General features: G+C 41.7%; 1 protein-coding gene across 1 annotated transcript; it reads right to left on the reverse strand.

Annotated features, from left to right (window-relative positions):
• Nucleotides 1-1,621: 1,621 nt before the first annotated feature.
• LOC139330734 (low-density lipoprotein receptor-related protein 8-like) lies at nt 1,622-21,119 on the reverse strand. Its single transcript, XM_070961818.1, has 13 exons — nt 21,016-21,119; nt 20,275-20,409; nt 17,494-17,865; nt 14,907-15,026; nt 14,495-14,620; nt 12,525-12,696; nt 10,308-10,523; nt 9,539-9,657; nt 9,138-9,277; nt 8,478-8,619; nt 7,606-7,803; nt 6,458-6,618; nt 1,622-3,468 (listed from the first exon to the last, which is right to left on the reverse strand). Exons 1-13 carry the CDS (start codon nt 21,098-21,100, stop codon nt 3,433-3,435), a joined length of 2,022 nt encoding a protein of 673 aa, XP_070817919.1. The 5' UTR covers nt 21,101-21,119; the 3' UTR covers nt 1,622-3,432.
• Nucleotides 21,120-21,579: the final 460 nt, after the last annotated feature.

The following is a 21,579-nucleotide window of genomic DNA, read 5'->3' on the forward strand; positions in this document are numbered from 1 at the left end:
ACCATGACTGCCTGTGACCTTCAATCCCTCAGGCAGCACTGCATTAAAAACCAACGTGGTCAAACAAAGGATATTACTACATGGGCTAGATAAATAACGGTTTGGTTCTTTGGCAGTACCATCCGATTCAGTAAAAACGTTCTATATGTATTTACAAACCAATCTTACAGTATAATCACGATGCTACTAGATGGATTAAGATGACATTTTGTACAGATATTCATGGTGCCCAGAGGATGAATACTAATGACTCTGGTGACTTTGTGACTTCCTGTAGTGCCACCAAAATTTGTACTTATTCTGTGAAATACCTCAATATCAGCTGGATGTATTGCCATAGAATTTAATACAGAGTGAATTGTAATGTTAGCATACCTACAGAGTAAAGTAAGAGGTGTTAGCATTTGGCTCAAATGTGGCAAAGCTTGGCTTCACAGCGGCACGAGCATGCCTATAGACTCTTGGTCTTATTCTATTCACAGCAGTCAAAATATCTGCTGACTTCAGCTAATACAAAACACTACTGCAAGGCTTTTAACAGGAAGAATCCATTTTGCACAAATCCTCCCCATTAGTCACTCTTATTATTTCATTTTGAACGGCCTTGAACCGCTGGCTTATAACTGATCTGCTGCAGTCAGTCCCAGGGAGAAATGTGCGGTGAAAGAATTTACTTCAGATGTTATCGTCTCGTTTTATAACCTACCATTTAACTAACACCTTGCATTAAGTTCACCTATTTAGCATAGCAAAGGTATGCAAACATCTAATAGTTGATAACTGACTATAATGTAGCTGTAAGCAGATCCAAGGACATTTTAAAATGTTTATCATTGTACAGTAGTTATTAACAATTAGAACTTTTCCAACAACTTATTTTATATTATTACCACTGTTTCCTTATATTGTCATACATCTGTTCATAAACCAGCCTGCAGTCCTGGATGTCCACATGTGGTTGTTGACAAAAACATTTATATACATGTTTATCTTCTTACAACTACATCAGTGTATAAACCATTTAAATGTTTATGTGCTGCTCATAAATGCTCAACAGGGAGAATATTTTAGACTAAGTGTTTGGGCAATCAGTTGAGGAGTAGTTGAAGCAGTCACTTATGAAACAGGACAAAGTTTACTTAATGGAGGTTGGTCAACAGGTGGTTAATGTACCAACACAGGGTACACTGACTGTGCTCTTTGGAAAAGAACAGAAAACAGAGGATGATTTATTCTTTTTGTTAGGATCTTTCCTGATGTTTCACCTGTTAAAATGCTTACAGTGATGGGTCAAAGACAATCCTCTGTATCATTAAGTTTTAGACAATAAAGTGATTAAGGCCCAGGCTGTTTACTTACACTCTTTACACACACACACACACACACACACACACACACACACACACACACACACACACACACACACACACACACACACACACACACACACACACACACACACACACACACACACACACACACACACACACACACACACACACACACCATTACTCAGGTAATCACGTTTACACAGCGGTTTATGAAGCACAGACTTCTGTCAATGTGACACACTGAGATTTTATAGTCTCAGAGGCAGAAAAGAGAGGATATGGACACAACTATGGAGGAAAAACATAAAATACTTTATTTGATTCATTTACAGCATCTGACAGTTTTATCCAGGGTGCAAATACAGCACACAATGTCTGTAATTCTGCCCAAAAATAAATAAAACCCATTCTTGAAAATAAATACCAAATACACAACTCAGCAGTTCGAGCACTCTTACAGAATCATCTCTCACTTGGCCGATGGATTATGAACGGTACAAAAGGCATATGTTAATAATGAGAATTAACGCAAAAACAATTAATTCAAACAAGGCAGGTCCATCAACCAACATCCACTCCAACACTAACCAGGCTCTGTGCTCAACAGCAAAAGCAAACCAAAGACACTTGACTCAACAAAACACATATTTGATCCCAGCGTAGCACCAGTGTTCAGGAGACACCAGAGCACCAAACCTGCTGCTCAACAAATCCTCTTTACTGGCACTGACTTCACCAAACTGCATTACAGTATTACTGCCTCTGGCCAAGCTGGGCTGTATTTCAGTTTTCTTTTTCCAAGCAGCAGTAGCAGATCTTTGCTTAAAGGCATAGTTCAATGTCCGGGGAAATATGCTTTCTTGCAGTTAGACAACATGAGCCAGCAGAGTTAGCTTAGCTTTGCATAAATACCGGAAATGGGGAAAACGGCTAGCCTGGCTCTGTTCAAAACCCTTCTACCAGCATCTCTAAACACACAGCACCTCCTTTGTTTCATCTGTAAAAAAAAGACAAGTGTGACAATGACAGCTTGTGGTAATAATGACTTCCTGGAATCTTGTCAGGCAACCAGCACTGTCACTCGTCTGATAAAGTTACTCCCAGCCATGAAATACAACAGACAAACCAGTTATAACATGTTAGTGAGTGAGCTTTAGAGGTGCTGGGAGGTGGATTTTGTCCCCTTTTCCAGCCTTTGTCCTAAGCTAACTGGCTGCTGGCTGTTACTTCAATTTAACATTTTGTAGTCTTATTTCATATGTCTCCTCTCTTGAGCAGAAGCAGTGACCTCCTGGGTGTCACCATAAGGTTGAGACTTACAGCTTCATATTTACCCTACAGATGTGAGATACGGCATCAATCTTCTCATCTAAGTCTCAAGCGTATTCACCAAGATGAACTATTCATATAATCCAGTGCATGGACACTATTTTTCTTTCAATACATAATCCGATCAGACGGTTCATTGAGGAAACTGCAGCATACATTCACAAGGCCATAATACATTTGCCTGACTGACAAATTAAGAGTGTGAAAATCCCAAAGGCCAAGAACAAACCAGTGGAAGGCCACTTCATTTCTTAAGAAAAAAATGCAGTCAAATTATTCATGGTATCTCTGAATGTTCAAAAATCATCCATAATACAACAAAAGTAGAGTTATGGGTACTGCAAAAATCTACATTAGGACTGCAGCTAACTTATGATTTTCAATCAAATGACTGGTTGGTCTTTGAAATCTCAGAAAATAGTGAAATAGTCTGATTAACTTAATGACTGATAACAGAAATATCAGATGCTGACATTCACTGCTGCTCTCAGCGTTCAGAGTGAGTACAAACAAACATCCTCATCAATAACCAAGGAGAATTTTGGAGACGTCAGGGCTGAAAGTGCTACGTCATCAAAACTGAAATCGCTGTTTAAGCCTTTTCCCCATCTGAACTCTGATATTTACCACCGAGTCTTTTCTTGAGGGATTTTAACCTGGGACACCACAGGATGATCAGCTGGTTAGTTGTCCTGTCGTCCTGTCGGCCCTGGGGCCATGTGGGGGTTGAGGTGCCACTAGGTGAAACCTGGCCTTATGTGTCCCTCCTTCTTCATTCACCATCCAAGTCCAGCTTAAGCAGAGTTTCCTGGCAGTGGAGAGACACCCGGCTTAGTCCACATACTGCACATAAGTCTTTAACCTGAAGAGAGCCGCTCAAGCTGTGTTCAGTCCAGCTGATGCTGGATTTTTGAGGACGGTACAACATTTATATTTGTGTGTTAAAACATCAGATAAATCGTCCAATATTTGCCTGGTAAAAAAGGTGATCAGGTTGTTATTCCCAGTTCAGAAACTGCTGATCGACTAATTGATTATTTGCTTATCTCTTCAGCTCTACGTAATAATATTTTATTCATTAGTTGGAGGTTTCTGGCAACAGCCGAAAGAAAACTGGGAATGCAGCCTTTGTCCATTACGGCCCAAAACTCTGGAACACTCTACCTATAGATAACAGGGAAGCAGCTTGCTGAATATTTTCAAAAGAAAGCTAAAAACTGATCTCTTCACTTTTGCCTTTCACTAGCTATGACTTCCTGATACAGGCCTGAAACATTTGTGCTTTGCCTCGTGTTTACACGCTGCTGCATTTCTTTTAATTTTATGCGTGATTCGCCTTATTCCACTCTAACTTTACCTTTGTTTGGCTTTATGCATTGTCTTTATACCATCTTAATTTACATTCACTTTTTAGCTGTTTTCATGTCCATCCTGTTATACACTGGGTTGAGCCCCACAGGCAGATAAGACCCACAGTGAGATTACACCCATGAGAAGACTTTCTGAGGCAGCTGCTTCGGTGTAATCAAGACCTGTGGTGAATCAGTATCTGTAGAGAAGGAAAAAGATTCTGGTGTGTCTGACAACCACAGAAAGCAGAGAGGCACCAGACGAAGACTTGACTTCTTGTCCTGATTCAACTCTATTTTTATCTAGATTTGAATATTTTATTGTGCGGTTTTATGCATCGTCTTTATTTCCATTTTCATCCTTATTTGAATCTTATTTTACATTGATTTTTATGTCCATTCTGTCTTGTCTATGTACAGCACCCAATTGGTGCAAGTGATTTGTTTCTTGTGATGCACTTTGAGCTGCAATTCCTGTATTAAAGGTGCTATACAAATATTTATTATTATTATCAGTTTATCTTTCATATACCAGCACTTTTGGGGCACTTCTGTACTGCAAGTTCTTGTTACTTATCAGCTGACAAATACACCTGTACTGATATCTGCAATAACGTAAAATCAGTGGATAATATTGGCTTGGCTGATGAATCAGTCATGTTTTAATGACCTGTGAACGACATGTGATGCCCTTTGAAATATTCAGTCATTAGAAGTTCGATTGGTTATGTAGCAGTTAATGCAGGTAGGGGTCAGTTACGACTGGATCACCAAAAGATGCCAGCAATGCATGAGAACTGACATGACCTGAGCCTGCCCAAGCCTCTGAGCCAATTTTACCATTCATGCACTGCACATTACATGGAGCTGCTGGTGTTAAAAGGTAGAGGAAATTTGAAATTGTGAGGACGTAGCTGGATGGTCATTGTGGAGATGGTCTTGCAATCATGTGTCCATCCGTTATCTACAGAGTGCCTGCTTATCCTGTGCAGACTTGCAGAGATGTGTAGCAGCTCACAGCGGGTCACAGCAGTGTCTGGGTAAGTCTTAAATCAACTTAACCTGCATGTGTTAGGACTGAGGGAGGAAACTAGAGCACTAAGAGGAAGCCAGTGCAGACACAGGGAGAAAACTATCAACCGCCTCACTTCAGCGCAAAATAAGTGAACCAACACCCCTAACAGTTGTGAATTTCAACCCCAGAAATTCTGCTGTGAGGCGACGATGCTAACCGTTTAACCAAGTGTTTTCTCATGGACATGTGTCCAAATATGTGCACTGCTCTGTCCTGGGTGTCGGCTGTGACGTGTGAGCAGTCTCAGGTTCCTGGGAATCAGCATTACAAAGAACGTGTTGATAAAAACTTATCTCGCTCAGCAGTTTCTGGGTTTGTGGGACACCTTTGTTTCCTTTACACTTTGTGCTAAGTTTGTGTATCACCATAGAAACTTTTGTTTGGATTATTTCTACAGTGTTCTTGATTTCATTTGCATCTACAAATGTGGCCGCCATCGTGGCATCTGAGCTTCAGTGAGAAAAGTCAGAACAGCGATTTTTAAATGATCTGATATTTAGTGTAACTTCAGATGTTCTGAAAGAAGAAGAAAAATGTGACCTACCACTTTGGTCCAGAATAAAACTTCTGAACTGTTTGCTGATTCCTCGTCCTGACTGCAGCATGTTTTTACTGAAATATTCAGAGAATTTTTAGACGTTGTCTGCTGTTTCATTTAATTTCTGCCGTGTTTTGGTGGAGAGTTTGTAAATGATTACTTCATTGAGAAGCCACAGCCTGAGCTGTTTTATAGTCTGATGATCAAATTTCTCAGGCTTTCACAATCTGCAGCTGTGGCATTTGCTTGCTGAACCACAGGCATCACATCAACCCTGAAATGTAGGTTTTGTGGTTCGAGTGAGTGACACGGGTGGTGGCAAGCAGTAAACATAAATTTTACCATAAAACATTTCTTCATAAACAAGCTGGTAAACTAAATTTTTGGGACTGGTGTCTTACTCTCAGCACAGTCACAATGAAGCAGCCTTTAACCCTAAATTTGGGGAAAGCAAGACTTCCTGAAAAGGAAACACCTGTGGATCCTGTAACTTCATGAGCAGCAGCTGTTCTTCAGCGCTGGGGCACAAACAATGACTGCACCAACACAAATTCCAAAGATCACAGAAGGATTCAGGAGGATGGAGGGAAAAATGTGTTTTTAGAGACACTTTTAAAAGTCTTCTTGTTTCAACTTTAAACGTTTCTGTCACGCTTTTTCCGTGTAAGCGTTTGCCACATCATCAGCACAGCCTCTAAAATAACCATGAAGTGGAAAATCAACACCTTTTTAAACAGTTATATCTCAAGTGTACACACATGCATGAACGAATGATATTTCCTCTCTGAGGGTGAGTGAAGGGAACTGTGTGTATGTGTGCACAGACTTCTCTTGCCTTGACGGTACATGTGTTTGAATCCATGCGTGGCCCCTGGATGATGAGCGGGTCCTGGGACTCTTTGAGGGAGAAGCTCTGCTCTGTGAGAGACGTGGCCGGCCTGAACTCCTCTCTCCACCACCACAGAGCCATTCCCACCAGCAGTATACTGAGAAACACTGGAAAACACACACACACACACACACACACACACACACACACACACACACACACACACACACACACACACACACACACACACACACACACACACACACACACACACACACACACACACACACACACACACACACACACACACACACACACACACACACTGAATCATTTTCTGGAGCCTCTGCAGACATGACGGAGGTTAAGAAGTTGACATCAACTTTGTTCCACCCCTCACCTCCTCTGAGTGGGCAAACAAACAGGTGGCTGTTGTGACTGAATAAACTTGCAAAACCAAGAAGAAAACATGTATATTATTTATATTATATATATATATATATATATATAGAAATGAAAATATCAACATTTCACTGCATGTCTTATTTAGTGAACTGTTAAAATTAGCAACACAAAAAGCACTTCTTCACACTGCGTCTCTTCTTCTATTTTTTTTTTTTTTTTTTTTAGGAGTCTGTACGAGCCTGAATTCTTTATAAATCTGCATGAGGAACCAATAGCTCCAAAGCTCTGTACCAGTGTAAATGCAGTGACAGATGCTGCCTGTGGCATGTTTATGACTACGCAGGGAGTGAGCATGACGACCTCAGAGTACAGTGAGATCACATTTATATCCTCAATCTTGCAGTAGATCATTTCAAGCTCGTGTTGGGAAACGGCTCTAACTGTAAGTGAAGGGAGTTTGAAGGACAAACTCACATCAATATTTATCTTTTACTGTCAATATGTGATGAGGAGTAATCTTTACAGCAAATCTGCACCGCTGCCAAATTCTCAGTTGCCAAAGTGTGAACTGAACTTTATTGCCAGACTTGTGTCGACCCACCCTGTGTGACAGGAGAGTGGCTATTTTGATCGGTGGTGCGTTCTGGTGAGAACACTAAAAACCGATGAGCACAGGAGGTTTTTCACTAATGTGGTGAGGATTTGTTTTGACTAAATGTTAAAAAAGAAAAAGAAGAGGAGATTCTTACTGATGAGAGAGAGGATTCCAGCAAATGTAGGATCAGATAAATTTGATGCAGGGACTGTGCGAGATATGGTCGGAATTTCTTGAGATTTGTTTTGTCCTGTTTCTGCAGGAGCACAGCTAAACTCTGGACTCGCAGACAGCAGGTCAACAACGCACTCGTGCTGGCACACCGTCCTGGAATGTCCGCACACAGATGGCCCTAAGAACCAGGCAGATGTACCATCATTTGAAAGGAATCAGCATGAGCATGAGGTGACATTACTGTGAGTCAAAGGATATAGACTCAACAACCCTGATTCCAAAAAAAGTTGGGATGCTGTGTAAAGCATCAATAAAACAGAATCTGATCATTTGCTAAACTTTTCTTGCCATATACAGTATCAAGACAATATATTTGATGTTTTACCTGAGCTTCATCGATTTTTCTAAATATCTGCTTATACTGAACTTAATGCAACACATTTCAAGCAAGTTGGGACAGGAGCAGCTAAAGGCTGGGAAAGATGTGGAATGGTCCAGAAACACCTGTTTGGAACATTCAACAGGTAAACAGGTTCAATGGTAACACGTGAGAGTATCATGATTGGGTATGAAAGGGGCATCCTGGAAAGACTCAGTCGTTCACAAGCAAGGATGGAGCGAGGTTCACCGCTTTGTGAACACATGACTGTATAAAGGATATTACGACATGAGCTCAGGGACACTTTGTAAAACTATTGTCAGTAAACACAGTTCTGTTTTTTATTTTTTAACATGGCGTCCAAGCTTGCTTGGAATCAGGGTTGTACAAAAACAGAACTTTTCACCCTTTAGCAAAATCACCATAAAATCTGAGACATACAGTATATGTTTAATTCCTCTGACCGGTCATACCGTTTGGCTGAAGAACAGGCTGAATGATGGCCACGCCACCCACCGAGGTGGCGTTTGACAGCAGCACCTGGAGGTTCCTGCCGTTGTGTTTGTTGGCTCGGCAGATGGAGTGTGTCACTTCTTCACTCCAATATACAAAACCCTGAAACAGAAAGGACAGACTTAGCAGAACTGTTTAATTATGTTTATTATCAGTTGAAGGCTGAGTAAAAGGTGCTGTGTGGAAACCAGTTTTTATATTCTATATTTTAAAAGGAGCACCACTTTTGCACCCCTGTTGATGGACAGGTGCATAGATGAAGACCACGGGTCACCACAACAGAACACTCTGCTTTCCACTTAGAATCAAGAAAATGTATTAATGACGCTTTGTTACAAGGATCTTCATCAGACAGATTTTACCACCACAAGGGATGTCATATCGTCCCCTTTCATTTAATATAAGAAGATAATCTTTAAGGTAAACAGTAGTTTCATTCACCATCACTTGCAGGCCTGGCTTGCGGCAGGTGAGATTCATCCCATCTTTAAATGTTTCAGCATCCTCTTTTTGTGCTTTAACACTTGCATGGACCACACATGCAGTTACGTTAATTCTCCAGCCTGTCCCAAGATGCACTGGGCGAAAGCCATCATGGGTCTGTAATATGCTTGTTTTACCTCAAACACAGCCAGTCCAAAGGGCCGGTCCAGATAACCGTTAGACTCCACCACGGTTTTACGGTGACGTCCCTCTAGAGTTACTCTGGAGATGCTTTTCATTCCCTGGTCAACCCAGTACAGCAGCTGGCGAGGCATATCTAGAAAAACAAGACTCGCACCATGACCTGCAGCACTGAGGAACTTGTAGACATATTCAACTGAACTGCGGTGGCAATCAGCCCTGGAAGTGCATATAGAAACACACACATATATTGCTCCTGTGCTGATGGGGAAGCTGTGGGGCTTTACCCTTCTTTGAACTTCTCTATGCAATTTACATAGATTTGACTATGAAAATCCCAATCCCAACCCAAAACTCAGTGAACAAATAAAAGTTTCAGTAAAATTTCAGAGCATACCCAGAGAGAGGGCGACGGGGTGGCGTATTAAGTGCGTGACCAGTTTCATCCTGTCCTCACCGTCCAAGCTAGCTCTCTCAATGTTTGCGGTGCTGCCACACTGAGCCCAGAAGAGCAGCCTGAGAAAAAAGAAGAAGCTCATGAAAAATCTATCTAAAGGTTTTTTTTAAAGTTCAGATTTCTTGAATGTCTTTTTGTGTCTATTTTTCGTTTTTGTGAAGCAGACCGTATTGCACCTGTTTCTACAAAACGCACTACATATACCTTATCATTTTTATTGGCTGGCAGAGGCTCTATGCTTTAAAAATCTAAGGGAAAAGTTATTCAGACTGCTTTTCCCTCCGAGTTGGCAAACAAATACTGTTTTAAGACTGAAAAAACAGGCATATAAAGAGTAAGGTGCGCCTAAGCTAACCTAAACCCACGTCACTGGACACATTTTTATCAAGCAATATATATGAAGGAACCCAACACAGCTCCCTTTATCGTTTATCTGCCATCTGTTAATGTACGAATGAATTGCTATGTGCTACATTTCCCATCCCTGGGTAAATACATGATTAAAATCTTGTGTTTAACCACCTCTCACTGCACCGTAAGTGATGTTGTGTTAGTTCAAAAGAACCTGCAGACAAACATCATCTGGAATTTGAAGAACATGTCATCACAGATAAAGCTTTTAATAATTCTTCTGACTTGAGTACAGTAAACATCCTTCATGCTTTTAAGTATTAACTTAAATGAATAGTAAATGCTGCGGCCCTCCTACCCTTGGAGAGGATCCACAGCCACTGCAGAAGGTCTGTCCAGTCCTGTGATAAGCGGACGCTGAGCCGAACCGTCCAGCAGGCCAATATTGATAGAACCACTCTCCATACTGGTCCAGTAGAGGAGCTGGTGGATCCAGTCCACAGCCAGGCCTGACACTGAACCTTGAACTTTCAGCAGCAACACTGAACCCTGCTGCTTTCCATCCATGGAGACCCTGATAAACATCCAGGGGCGAAAAGAACATACATAATAAATGAAACAAATATGGCATTTATTCAAAGTTCTGTTCTACCCAATCCATCCACATCCTCACCGTGACAGGCACAACCACGTCCTTCAGTGGGTTCATTCATCGCCTCTAATTGTGACTGTAGACTCAAGCAGAAAGCGACCCAATAAACTACAGTCCTCCATGTTTGTTATTAGCCATGTTCGTGGCACGTGGTCAGTCCACCACTTCGGTCCAGACTGAAATGACTCAGCACTTACTTGCTGGATCGGTCTGACATATTATGTAAAGATATTCATGGTCCACAGAGGATGAAGCCCAAAGACTTTGGTAATCCTCAGATTTTTCCTCTAGTGTCACCTTGACTTTCACATTTTGGGATTTGAGTGAAATATCTCAACTGTTAGATGGATTGCCATGAAATTTGCTTCATACATTCATGAGTCTCTAAGCATGAATTGTAGTAATTTGGGTAATCCTCTGACTTTTCATCCTGCAGCATGATCAGGTCAAAATTCAAACTTGTCCAACACTTGCATGAATGAGCCTCTGTTTTTGTCTTTGGTAGAACAGTGTGGGGCTTTTTTTTAGTTTGTAAAATGTCACAAATTCAAAATCAGGACAAACGAGATCCCGACATGACACTGCTGTCAGTGATTCATCTTCTGTTGCTTTGCATTCATCTACAGTATGACGTTCACTTCGCTTCTCACGACAGGCAAACAACAGCCTTCTTTTCTCATCTTGATGTGTACAAGCTCAACCTCAACTTCCTGTCGGGTACTTTTGTAAGATGAACTTGTTGGTTAAAGTGTTAAAAGCCTTCATGTTCACAAGAAACATTGTGTGCAGATTCAGTGAGGATGGGGTTTCACGTACAGGATTAAATATCACCATCCACCATATAAATTCTTATTGTTGAACAATTAGCAGCTACACATAAGTGGTACAATAAGGTACAAAGAACAAGAAGTTTCCGTTTCTTTGTGTGTACGGGCTCAAACAGATTAAAAGATCAGATAGATACACTTTCTGAAAGCTTTTTATACACTGAGAACATTGCCAGGAATAAAAGAGGGAGGAGTGAAATGTTTGATCTTCTACTGTTTAGTTTGAAGTGAAATTTAAAACAACGGGAAATTCTAAGTCTTGAATTTGTAGCCGTATAAATAATTGTAATAATGATAGAACATTGCTTAATGTGTACAAAGTGACACACTGCTAATGAGCTCAACTGGGTTATTCGTAATGACTGAAACAAAAGCTGTCAAAATGAAAGGGACTTGCAACATACTGAGCTTACAGATGAACAGGTAAGAAGCGCGTGTGGTTCAAGACGTTTCTATGATTATTTTGATGCATGACAAACATCACGCTACTGGAACCCACCGTAAGTAGCACGCATACAAACTGACCACAGCCACCATGCTGCACTACGAAAACTGCAAACTTCTTACAGTCACTCTTTGAGTTTTTCACAGTGGCTGCGCTCACCCTCATTGGGGAACTCCACCAATTTTGCACATAAGTCTGTTTACGGGTCTTGGGGAGTTTGACTGCATATGTGGAAAAAGTCACAGAAGATCTTTTGCCGCTCCAGATGGAGCAGCATGAAATCAAGTCATCTGAAGACCTGAGTGAGAGACCTCTGCAGGCCACTCCACTGTTAGCACTCTATTAGCACAATGAACCCGACTCTCCAACTGAACTGATGGTAGTCAGGTTGCATTGTGGGTAATTTTGGTGTCAGGTATTGTACGTGATAAAAAGCTGTGTGAAAGCAGGGAAGGGGATGTCTGGGTTATTTTGCTTATCCCTGCTGTCACAGAGCCAGATAAATGTAGGAAATGGATGGATGGGGTTATCCATTTGCTTAAATATGGATCACAGGTTGTGCTTTTGACAGGAGTTGTCTCAGCCTCAGCTTTGGAAGCTAATACAGAGCAGTGTGTGGTGGTCGAAGCAGCTCCAGCTCCACTCTGTTACCTGTATATGGAGCCTCGTCCTTGCCGGGCCCAGTACAGTGTTCGGTTAGAGGCCAAGGCCGCCACTGGCCCCGGTCCTGGTAAATGTGGAGCTGGCTCCCTGTATTCAGTGCCAGTGGTGCTTATCCACCTCATTCCTTTTGAAGAGGTGAAAACCAGCCTAGCCTCCTCCCCTGAAAATACACAGACACACCAATGAAATTAAAAGTTGTTTACTTTGTGCTCTTTCTCTACAAGAAGAGGAACATCATCTATGCTGAGTGGCAATAAGGTACACCATTGTCAACTGGAAACTAAAAGCAGCTGTCATCACCACTGTTTATTTTAACACTTCAACGGACGTGAATATACAGCATCACACTCAATTAAAGCTGTGATAAGGTCCATGTTTTGGCATCTGCACCAATCTCAGGCATCATATCAGCACTGAATCCAAAAGAAAAAAAAAAACAACCCAACCCAACCCGGCTGTAAATATTCACTAATACAATGCAAAGGTCGTCATACTGTAATAACTTGTGCTAATTTGCTTGTACAGTCACACTCTTTCACAGTGCAAATAAGTCAAAGTTTATTAAGGTGGGACCAGTCTGCACTTCATGACTAAGTATAAAAAAATTGCCACATGCCACTACTGCCGAACAAATATCATTAGCAGGCATGCATTCTAGTGAGTTCTTATGCAATTTTTTTTTATTTGTTCGTCTCCATTGTGAGAGATCCATGACTGGACTGATACTCATATATCTAATAAAAACACACAATAACAATAACTGTGTGTGTCATCTGGTTTTTGGTTCCAACAGAATCAAATATGTTTGAAAACTGTTGTAACTGTTGCATCTGAGCCAGCTCGCAACACGGTCAAGATCTCAGAACAGCTCAAAGTAGACACGTCCTGGCGAGCGCGGGGACAGATTCTGTGCCAATTCAAGGATGCTTGTCCTGAAAAACCTGTCTGGGACAGGTAAATGGTAGAAGAGACCTGTCCAGGCTGTACTCCGCCTCCTGTTCAGTGCATTCTGGAGAAGATTCAGACTTCATTAGAGTTTTGACAGCAGAGCAACATAAAAGTGTCCCCGTGAGCTTTCTCATTTTTCACACTTCAGACCAACTTTAAATTTATTTGGGCCTCCTCTCATTATACACACAACGTCTAGACTCTCAAAAAAAAACACGTCATACGGCTCAATGCAATTCTGACTTATATTTTCCACTAACCTCATGCATTCCATTTCCACCTTCAGGTTCCACTGGGACCACTAACGGCTCTTATTTAAGCTCAGTTTAGGCTTACTTTTTCATGTACTTATTTCGTTTTGATGGTGGGGTTCAGACATATTTTATTACTAGATGAATGTAGACACATGGTTAAAATATGCCATTATTTTTAGGTCTAAACAGCATTGTGTTACGGCACTAGTTTGCAAGGTTTCTTTCAGCGGGAAAGGAAATTATTACACTATTATTAAATAAAAGCTTCAGGGAAAACAAACCAAGGCACCTCATCACAAAACAAAGGTCAATGAGTGGTGGTCATCGACTGCAGTAACGACACTGATAATGACATGTGATATGTCAGGATCTGTCTGACTGAGCTCGGTGGGAGAAATACTAACTCATTCAGTCACAGTTAGGTGGTGATTAATGATGAGAAACTCACAGCTACTTTGATGGTTTGACTGCAGACCAAATTTAGCTTGCTTGTTAATCATTAGCTGGACAGGTGTTTTACCCAGTAGAATTTGCAGTTTGCAGAAATTGGAGTTGGACTGTCAAGCTAATGTGAGGTTGGTGTTTGGGCAGCTTAAGCATTATTTATTTCATTTGTGTCTGTGGCCAAATTGACAATATGGCTGAAATGATATGATATGAATGGGAAAGCCCAGGATTGTTGTGGAGCACAAAACCATCTTGATCTTTTATGTCGTCAGTGGCTGGTTAGGAGGAGCACTGATCATCATCCCTCACCTTTGGCCGTGCATTCTCTGGTTGTTGGATTCATCTGGTAGTCCTCGTGGCAGTCGCAGCTGAGGCTGCCATTCATGTCGACACACAACTGATCGCACACGTCTCTCTCCAGACACGTGTCCACCTCTAGATGAAAGAACAGCTACTTGAAAAGGAGTTTCAAGGAAACAGCACAGGCACGTGTTAAAAAAAAAGCGCAACTCATGTTACTCAATAGCAAAAATGGTGTAAGTTTTAGCATTTTCTCCCCCCAAAAATGAACTATCCCTTTCAAAACTAACCCTACAATCCTCTATGAGATATAATAAGGCCATGTTGAGCGATGCAACAGGACAATTCTTTACAGCTGGTGACACAAATAACCGAGCAGCAGTCAGCAGGAACCAAGCTGCTCCGTCAGGGAGCCGCTCACCCTCACACTGGCTGTCCCTGACCAGCCTCATGTTGTCGGGGCAGGCGCAGACAAAACCCATCGGCTGGTCCACACATCGGTGAGAACAGCCTCCATTATTGACCTTACACTCGTCCTGATCTGCAAAAAACAAACATTGTATCATCAGTAGTTTCATAAAAGGAAGTACGCGGCTGTTTGCTTGAATGACAAATGTCAAGTTGCTTTGTTTGGTGACCTGTGCAGAACAACCACTTGAGTTGAGTCAGAGAACTCCATCACGCATACAGTACGTGCTCCACGTGTGAAAGAAACGTGGATCGTCATCACTGGGCCCATAAAGGTTGGCTATGGTTTTACGAGTCCATTAACAACACATTAACCACCTGGATCTATGACCGTATGTTTGTTTTGGAACATTTTTTTTAGTAGTATAGCAACACTTTAGTTATATGAAAATGCAGAAAATATGTGGTTTATCCATTCAGCTCTGAATTTAACATGTCAGAAGGCTAAAGCTGAGACGATTAAGCAGTGTGGTACTTTTGTGAGCCGATGACCGGAGTCTCAGTTTAATTTTAATTTAATAATTGCGCTATGAGTGCTGCCTGAGCAGTCCTTTGGGATGGACCCCCATGGGCATAATTAGAAAGGGGAAAACAGGGTGCAGCGTTTCATTTCTCTGGGGAACTGATCATTGATGCTGAATGCTGTCCCTTTCAACTCACATGCCTTGCTCTAGACCACTGCAGCCAAAAGAACAATGGCCAAACACAAGGGAGAAGAAAAGACTCAATTTGCTAAAAAGAAAATAAGCCCATTAAGTATGCATGATAGGTGAATGTGTGAACCAAATTTTGTGCCAATCCATCCAGCAGGGAAATGTCAAAATGTCACGTTTTGTTTAAGAGTGTCCTGTTTTGGGCTCAGCCACCATGAACATTTAGTTTAACCAGCAGACTTCTGAAAGGAACCAAAGAACAACCTACAGTACATTTCAAATTTAAGAAAGCATCGATACCATAAAATGAGGACATCCTTTCAGTATCAGATGTGTGAATAATCAGGATAAAAACACTTGTGGAAATGTGATACACTCAAAACACAGCTTCCAAACAAACTGAAAATGTTGAGCTTCACCACAAGCTAATTCATACTTTGAATAAGGATATGTGTGTGGTTTGTTAATGCTTTTTACACACTGAGTTCCTTTTGTTGATAAGGATGAGTAACAAATTAGACTAATGCTGGACGACATCCGAGCCAGGTGACACAGTGAAAGGGCACAGGGCTTCGATCGGCCTCCCAGCCCTGAATTACCACGGTACAGATTGTTCACAAGGATGTCATACGGTGACATACAGAAACAGTGAAAAGCAAAGCAAAGCTATATGACACTTGTGCACTGATTTTCATTATTGATTAGTCTGATGGCTGTTATGGAGTCAATGGTGACATCAGCAAATCTCTTGTTTAACACAAAAATAATCTATAATGGTGTAAAACAGAGAAAAAAAAAACAGCAAATCATCACCTCCTAGAAGCTGCAACAAGAGCTGCATTTTTCTTCGTTATTCATTATTCTGCTGTAAGACTGCTGTGCTACCTTGTCACTATTAAGAAAAATCCTCACATCTAATCTGTCTGTGGCGATCTTCACTAACGATGCTCAAACTACAGTTGTCTTTGAATGAGTAATTCTGGACTCAATGAAGAATGACTTGTCACCAGTGGAGACTTTTGGCTGTCAGAGCTCAGTTTTAAGTCAGACTGTGTTTCAGAGCAATATTTTCTTCCAACCAATGACCAGTTCATCATCATTTACTGCTGTTATTGATGCATTTCCTGCAGGCCACTAGGAGAGGACGCAGAGTCCTGCAGTATGGAGCAGTCCTATACTGCCCTCTGCTGGCTGGCTGGTAGAACATCAGCAACAAAGTCCAAAATGTGGGCACCCCTAAAACAGTGGCTGTTTCATACAACAGGCATTATTTCGCTGCTATAACTTCAGTGGATTTGAGAACCTGTCTGCAGGTATTTGTTCTCAGTCAGCCTCGGCATCACTGAAGGTGTCAGGATGCGTTGACAGACATCACAAAGGGGCTACGGAGGCAGTGTCTTAATGATTTTTCACACTTTTCAGAACCAACAATCTGACATTCACACCCACTTCACACAGCGTTTGCAGAGGTGAGACAGTACGAAAGCTTCTTCTCATTCGTCGCACAGCTACTCACTTTCATGTGTACAACCGAGTGCAACGCTTATACATTACTCTGAATTTTTTTTTTTCTTGTTTTCTCATTGTGTGGTCATATTGTCAAGTCATTACACTGTTGTGTATATTGTTGCCCATATGAATAGGAAAAAAATGAGAAAACCAAGTAATTATGGACTTGGTTTTGTGCACGGCAGCATTGTCAAAATGAAACTAAATGCAAGCATTCCCCGAACTGTTGCCACATGGTTGAAAGCACAGTGTCATCTAAAATGTCTGTAATATTTCCCAGAATGGAACTAACACAGAGGTATGTGGACAGGGACGTCTGCTTTTGTACGATCCTTACACAGCTGATCCTCTTCTGCTTCTGAAGACATTATCACTCACCACAGTTGTCCTCGTCGCTGCCATCAGAGCAGTCTGTTGAGTTGTCACACCTCCAGGTCTGGCGGATGCATCGCCCGTCTCCACACTGAAACTCAGACGCCGTACACGTGGGAGAAGTCTGAGGATGTGGCCGAGACAAACCGCACAGCTCCCGCGACTCGTCCCGCCCGTCTTCGCAGTCAGTTCGGCCATCGCACAGCTTTTTCGCGGGCAGGCAGGTGTCAGGCGGCCCGCAGGAGAAGGTGGTGCAGTTCTGGCAGGCAGCCTCGTCACTCCCGTCTCCACAGTTGTCCACGCCATCGCAAAGGAAATGACGAGATATGCAGCGTCTGCTGCGGCAGGCAAATTCATCTTTCTTACACCACAGGTGGCCTGTGAAGAGTGAGAGTCACAGTTAAACAATGTGTGCAGCCTTTAAGAGTCTCTAAATGCTTCACTTTGGATCTGAATGGCTTGAACAAACAGAGCTATGGTGACTATCCAAAAAAATCAACTTAATTAGTCTTATAATGGTGGGTTGAGGACTGAACTTAACTCGATTCCAGGTAAAACAAAGTACTTTGCAAAGCTGTTCTCCTTTGGTTCCCATTTATTGCAACAAAAAAAAGACAAACACCACAAAAACAGAACAATACCATGAAAGCTGATGTGAACTGAAGCTAAAAAACACTGGCTGTCCTCTGGATGCTGGTAGGAACTGTTGTGCTTCCCTCCCACCATCTAACTTTTACTGATTTATACCTTCTTTCATTCACCTGCTTCTGGGCAGTTACCAATTAAACAGAAACAGAAATATGCTACACCCTTGTGGTTAAATAAGGTATTTGCACAAAACATTAATGAAGAATGGCTCCTACAGGAGTGTTTCAGGTGTTGGTGACATGTTTTTTCACACCACTAAAATTAACAGGTCTCCACATCACACTTGCCTAAGTTGAATACTGGACCAGGATTGGCTTACAAACTATTTGTGATGTCACAAATCGTGCTTGTAGGCCCACCTCTTAAAATCAGCACAGAGAAACTTTACACATTCAGCAATGAATCTGGGAACAACCCTCCACTTACATTCAACGGTTGGAACAAGAAGAAAACTACATGTAATATATAGAATATATATGATTATGGTATACTCTCTAGAACAGGGGTGGGCAAACTGTTCCACAAAGGGCCGCTGTGGCTGCAGGTCTTCTTTCCAACCAAGCAGCAGCACACCAGACTTGACTCATTCAATCAATTGATCTCACTCTTCAGACAGCTGATCGGTCAAACTGTGAGCTCTTGATTGGTTGGAAAGAAAACCTGCAGCCACAGCGGCCCTTTGTGGAACAGTTTGCCCACCCCTGCTCTAGAAGCTCAATGGATAAATGTATGGATAAAATCAAGATTATATAAAAATCCAATATTGTCAGGACTGTTTTGCATAATTGCCTATTAAACCCATAATTACTGAAGCCAAAGCTGCCACAGTATCATGACATGGCTGATAAATTTACAGCATCACAGTACACATCACCATACTGGCTGCCCACAGCTTCCTCAGGTCTACAACGCCACCAATGTGTCCACTCCATCAGGGGGACACGCCTGTGTAAGACATGGTGTGACTACACAGATAAATATGACTGACATTGCTTTGGTATGTCTTTCTTCTGAGTTGGAGAAAGGAGGCATTGCTTGTGTTCGACATTTTCCTGGCCGGCATTCAAACCACTGACTTTCAGGCCTAAGCCTCTCTACCTCGAGGCAACACTGCCATTATTCATGCCTACTGGCATTCCTCACAACAGCAATGTTTGTGTTTAACACCGCCGGCCACATTGAGGCCTTTCTCCTGCAGAGTTTTTCTTTGCAAACACTGTTGAGCATGAGGTTCATACTGAACACCAAATCCAACACCAATCCCACAGGAATTGGGATTATACAATATCAACGTCTCTAATGATTTAAACGGGATTATAAAATGAAATCTGCAGCGGTATTTTCCCCACACAGTGCAAGAAAATTAGATATCTTTGCAACACAGAAATGAAAGAAAGTAGATCAACATGCTGTATGCCCAAGGTCAATGAGTTAAGATAAAAATTTGCATTACTGTGTATCAAGATTTATTGACATTAGTGTACAATCAAGGCTTTGTGAGTTTATGGCAAAATATGTCAAGTTCTGCTTTGAAACAGTCAGCAGGACTAAACATAACCCTGCTTTAAAGTAATTTCTTATCAGCTAAGACTCCAGGTAAGTGCAGGTAAAAGGGCACAGCACAACAATTAGACTGAACCTGTTAGACTTTATTAGACTTGATACCATTTGTGCTGGTGATGCCACCGATAAAGCAGAAACTAACTGCTAAATCCCAGATAACCACCTTTGACCTCCAGTCTGCAGCCAGTGTGAACTTAGCCGTGAGCGTGTTCTGGAGAGTTTAGTACTCATGTTACTGCACCATATTATCAGACATCTTGGTTCTAGCTTCACCTGTATATGACGAATGAATGGTGTCAGTAGAACATTTACCTTTATTATTGTCAAAACAATCCAACCATCGGTTTATCATCTACCTCTTAACTAAAGAGGAAAGTGCTTCTGTTTTATTTTACTCCTTTTAAATCCTATCTATACACTCCTGCCTGCCTTTTAATGTATTTATGTAAAGCACTTTGCCTTATTGTTGATGTGCTACCTAAATAATCTTCCCTTTCCTTGTCAAGAACATCAAACCGGTGTCCCTGTGTGTGTTCATGGTTTGGGATGGCATCACGTTGTTGAATATACACTCACCACAACGCTGCTCATCTGATCTGTCCTCACAGTCTGTGTGTCCATCACACACACTCAGTCTCGGGATGCACGAGCCATCGCTGCACCTGAACTGCAGCTGCTCGTGGCAGGCGGGCAGAGAGTGACCTGCAGCACCTGAAGCAAAGGACAACAAAGTAATTACATATCTGAGGCAAAGATCACCACAGCTTGTACTTTACAACAAATAATGTCAATAAACAACCTAAAAAGGGGGCATGTGCTAAACAACAGAAACAAATTAGCATCAAAATAATGAGATTTTTTTGATATTTTCAGTCTTATTTTGAGAACTACACCCTTATGTGTCACGTGGTGGCATAAAGTCTATTGGGTTAAGTCTGAAGTTATTCCATAAATGGACAAAATAAACATTTTCTCTGCAGTTTTGCGCTCATCACTCGTGCTCCACCACATTTTAGATTACGAAACCGGAAAAAAAAAAAAAACTAAAAATGAAACAAACGTTAAATACATTTTTGTCCAAATCTGAAAATGATCTTGTCAGGGGTTCAGACTGTAAACAACTTGGCGGTCTCTTACTAACACAAAAAAACATTTCTGCATCGACTTGATTGTAAATAGACCTCATTCAAAGCGACAGGCGGTCTGCCCGACTGACACTCACTTCGTCCCGCCATTAAAACACAAACAAACTAACTAACTAACAAACAAATCGCTCTTTAATGTCACACACATGCACAAGGAATTGAAGCACGTTACCCCAGATAAGACGGCAGGTTAGAGGGAAGACCAGCAGAAAGAAACCGCCAAGGTGTCCCATGCTCGATGTCCTCCACGGCTGCATCGCATGTGGCGCGGAAATATGACGCAAGAGCTGCTGCTGCTGCTGTCAGACGGGTTAGTGAATGAAGTCGTTACCGGAGCGACCGACAGCACCTTTACTGCTCACTGCCGCCATGCTTTAAGACAGGAACAGTCTCCAACACACTGGGTATTTGCTTTGTTCAGTTATTCGGTGATGCCACGTAGTTTAAATACGTGATATGATTCTTTAAAACGTTTCCTAAACGTCTGCTTGTATTTATTGTATAAATAAACACAACAAATGCTGCTGAATATGACCTTGAAATATGCCCCCGCCTCATAAATGGAGTTCTTCTGGTCTGGCACTAAATATTATACACTGTAATACACAACTAACGTGTTGGGTGGAAAACTACTGAAACTGCTCACCTTTCAGAGGAACTTCTGTCATCGAACAGCCTGTGTGTGTGTGTGTGTTAACTGTGTGCACATCGACACAGGTGTTTTCAGCCACGTTCG

This window comes from Chaetodon trifascialis, chromosome 4, assembly GCF_039877785.1.
Source record: "Chaetodon trifascialis isolate fChaTrf1 chromosome 4, fChaTrf1.hap1, whole genome shotgun sequence".
In the NCBI taxonomy this organism is placed as follows: Eukaryota; Metazoa; Chordata; class Actinopteri; order Chaetodontiformes; family Chaetodontidae; genus Chaetodon; species Chaetodon trifascialis.

Bases quoted from the DNA above. Each gene is read 5' to 3' on its own strand.
- LOC139330734 (XM_070961818.1), bottom strand. From the start codon at position 21,100: ATGCAGCCGTGGAGGACATCGAGCATGGGACACCTTGGCGGTTTCTTT. The intron at 15,027-17,493 runs GTGAGTGATAAT...TGTTTTTTGCAG, and splicing joins CAGCGACGAGGACAACTGTG to ATCAGGACGAGTGTAAGGTC. The intron at 9,278-9,538 runs GTATGCTCTGAA...TTGTTTTTCTAG, and splicing joins CCCCGTCGCCCTCTCTCTGG to ATATGCCTCGCCAGCTGCTG.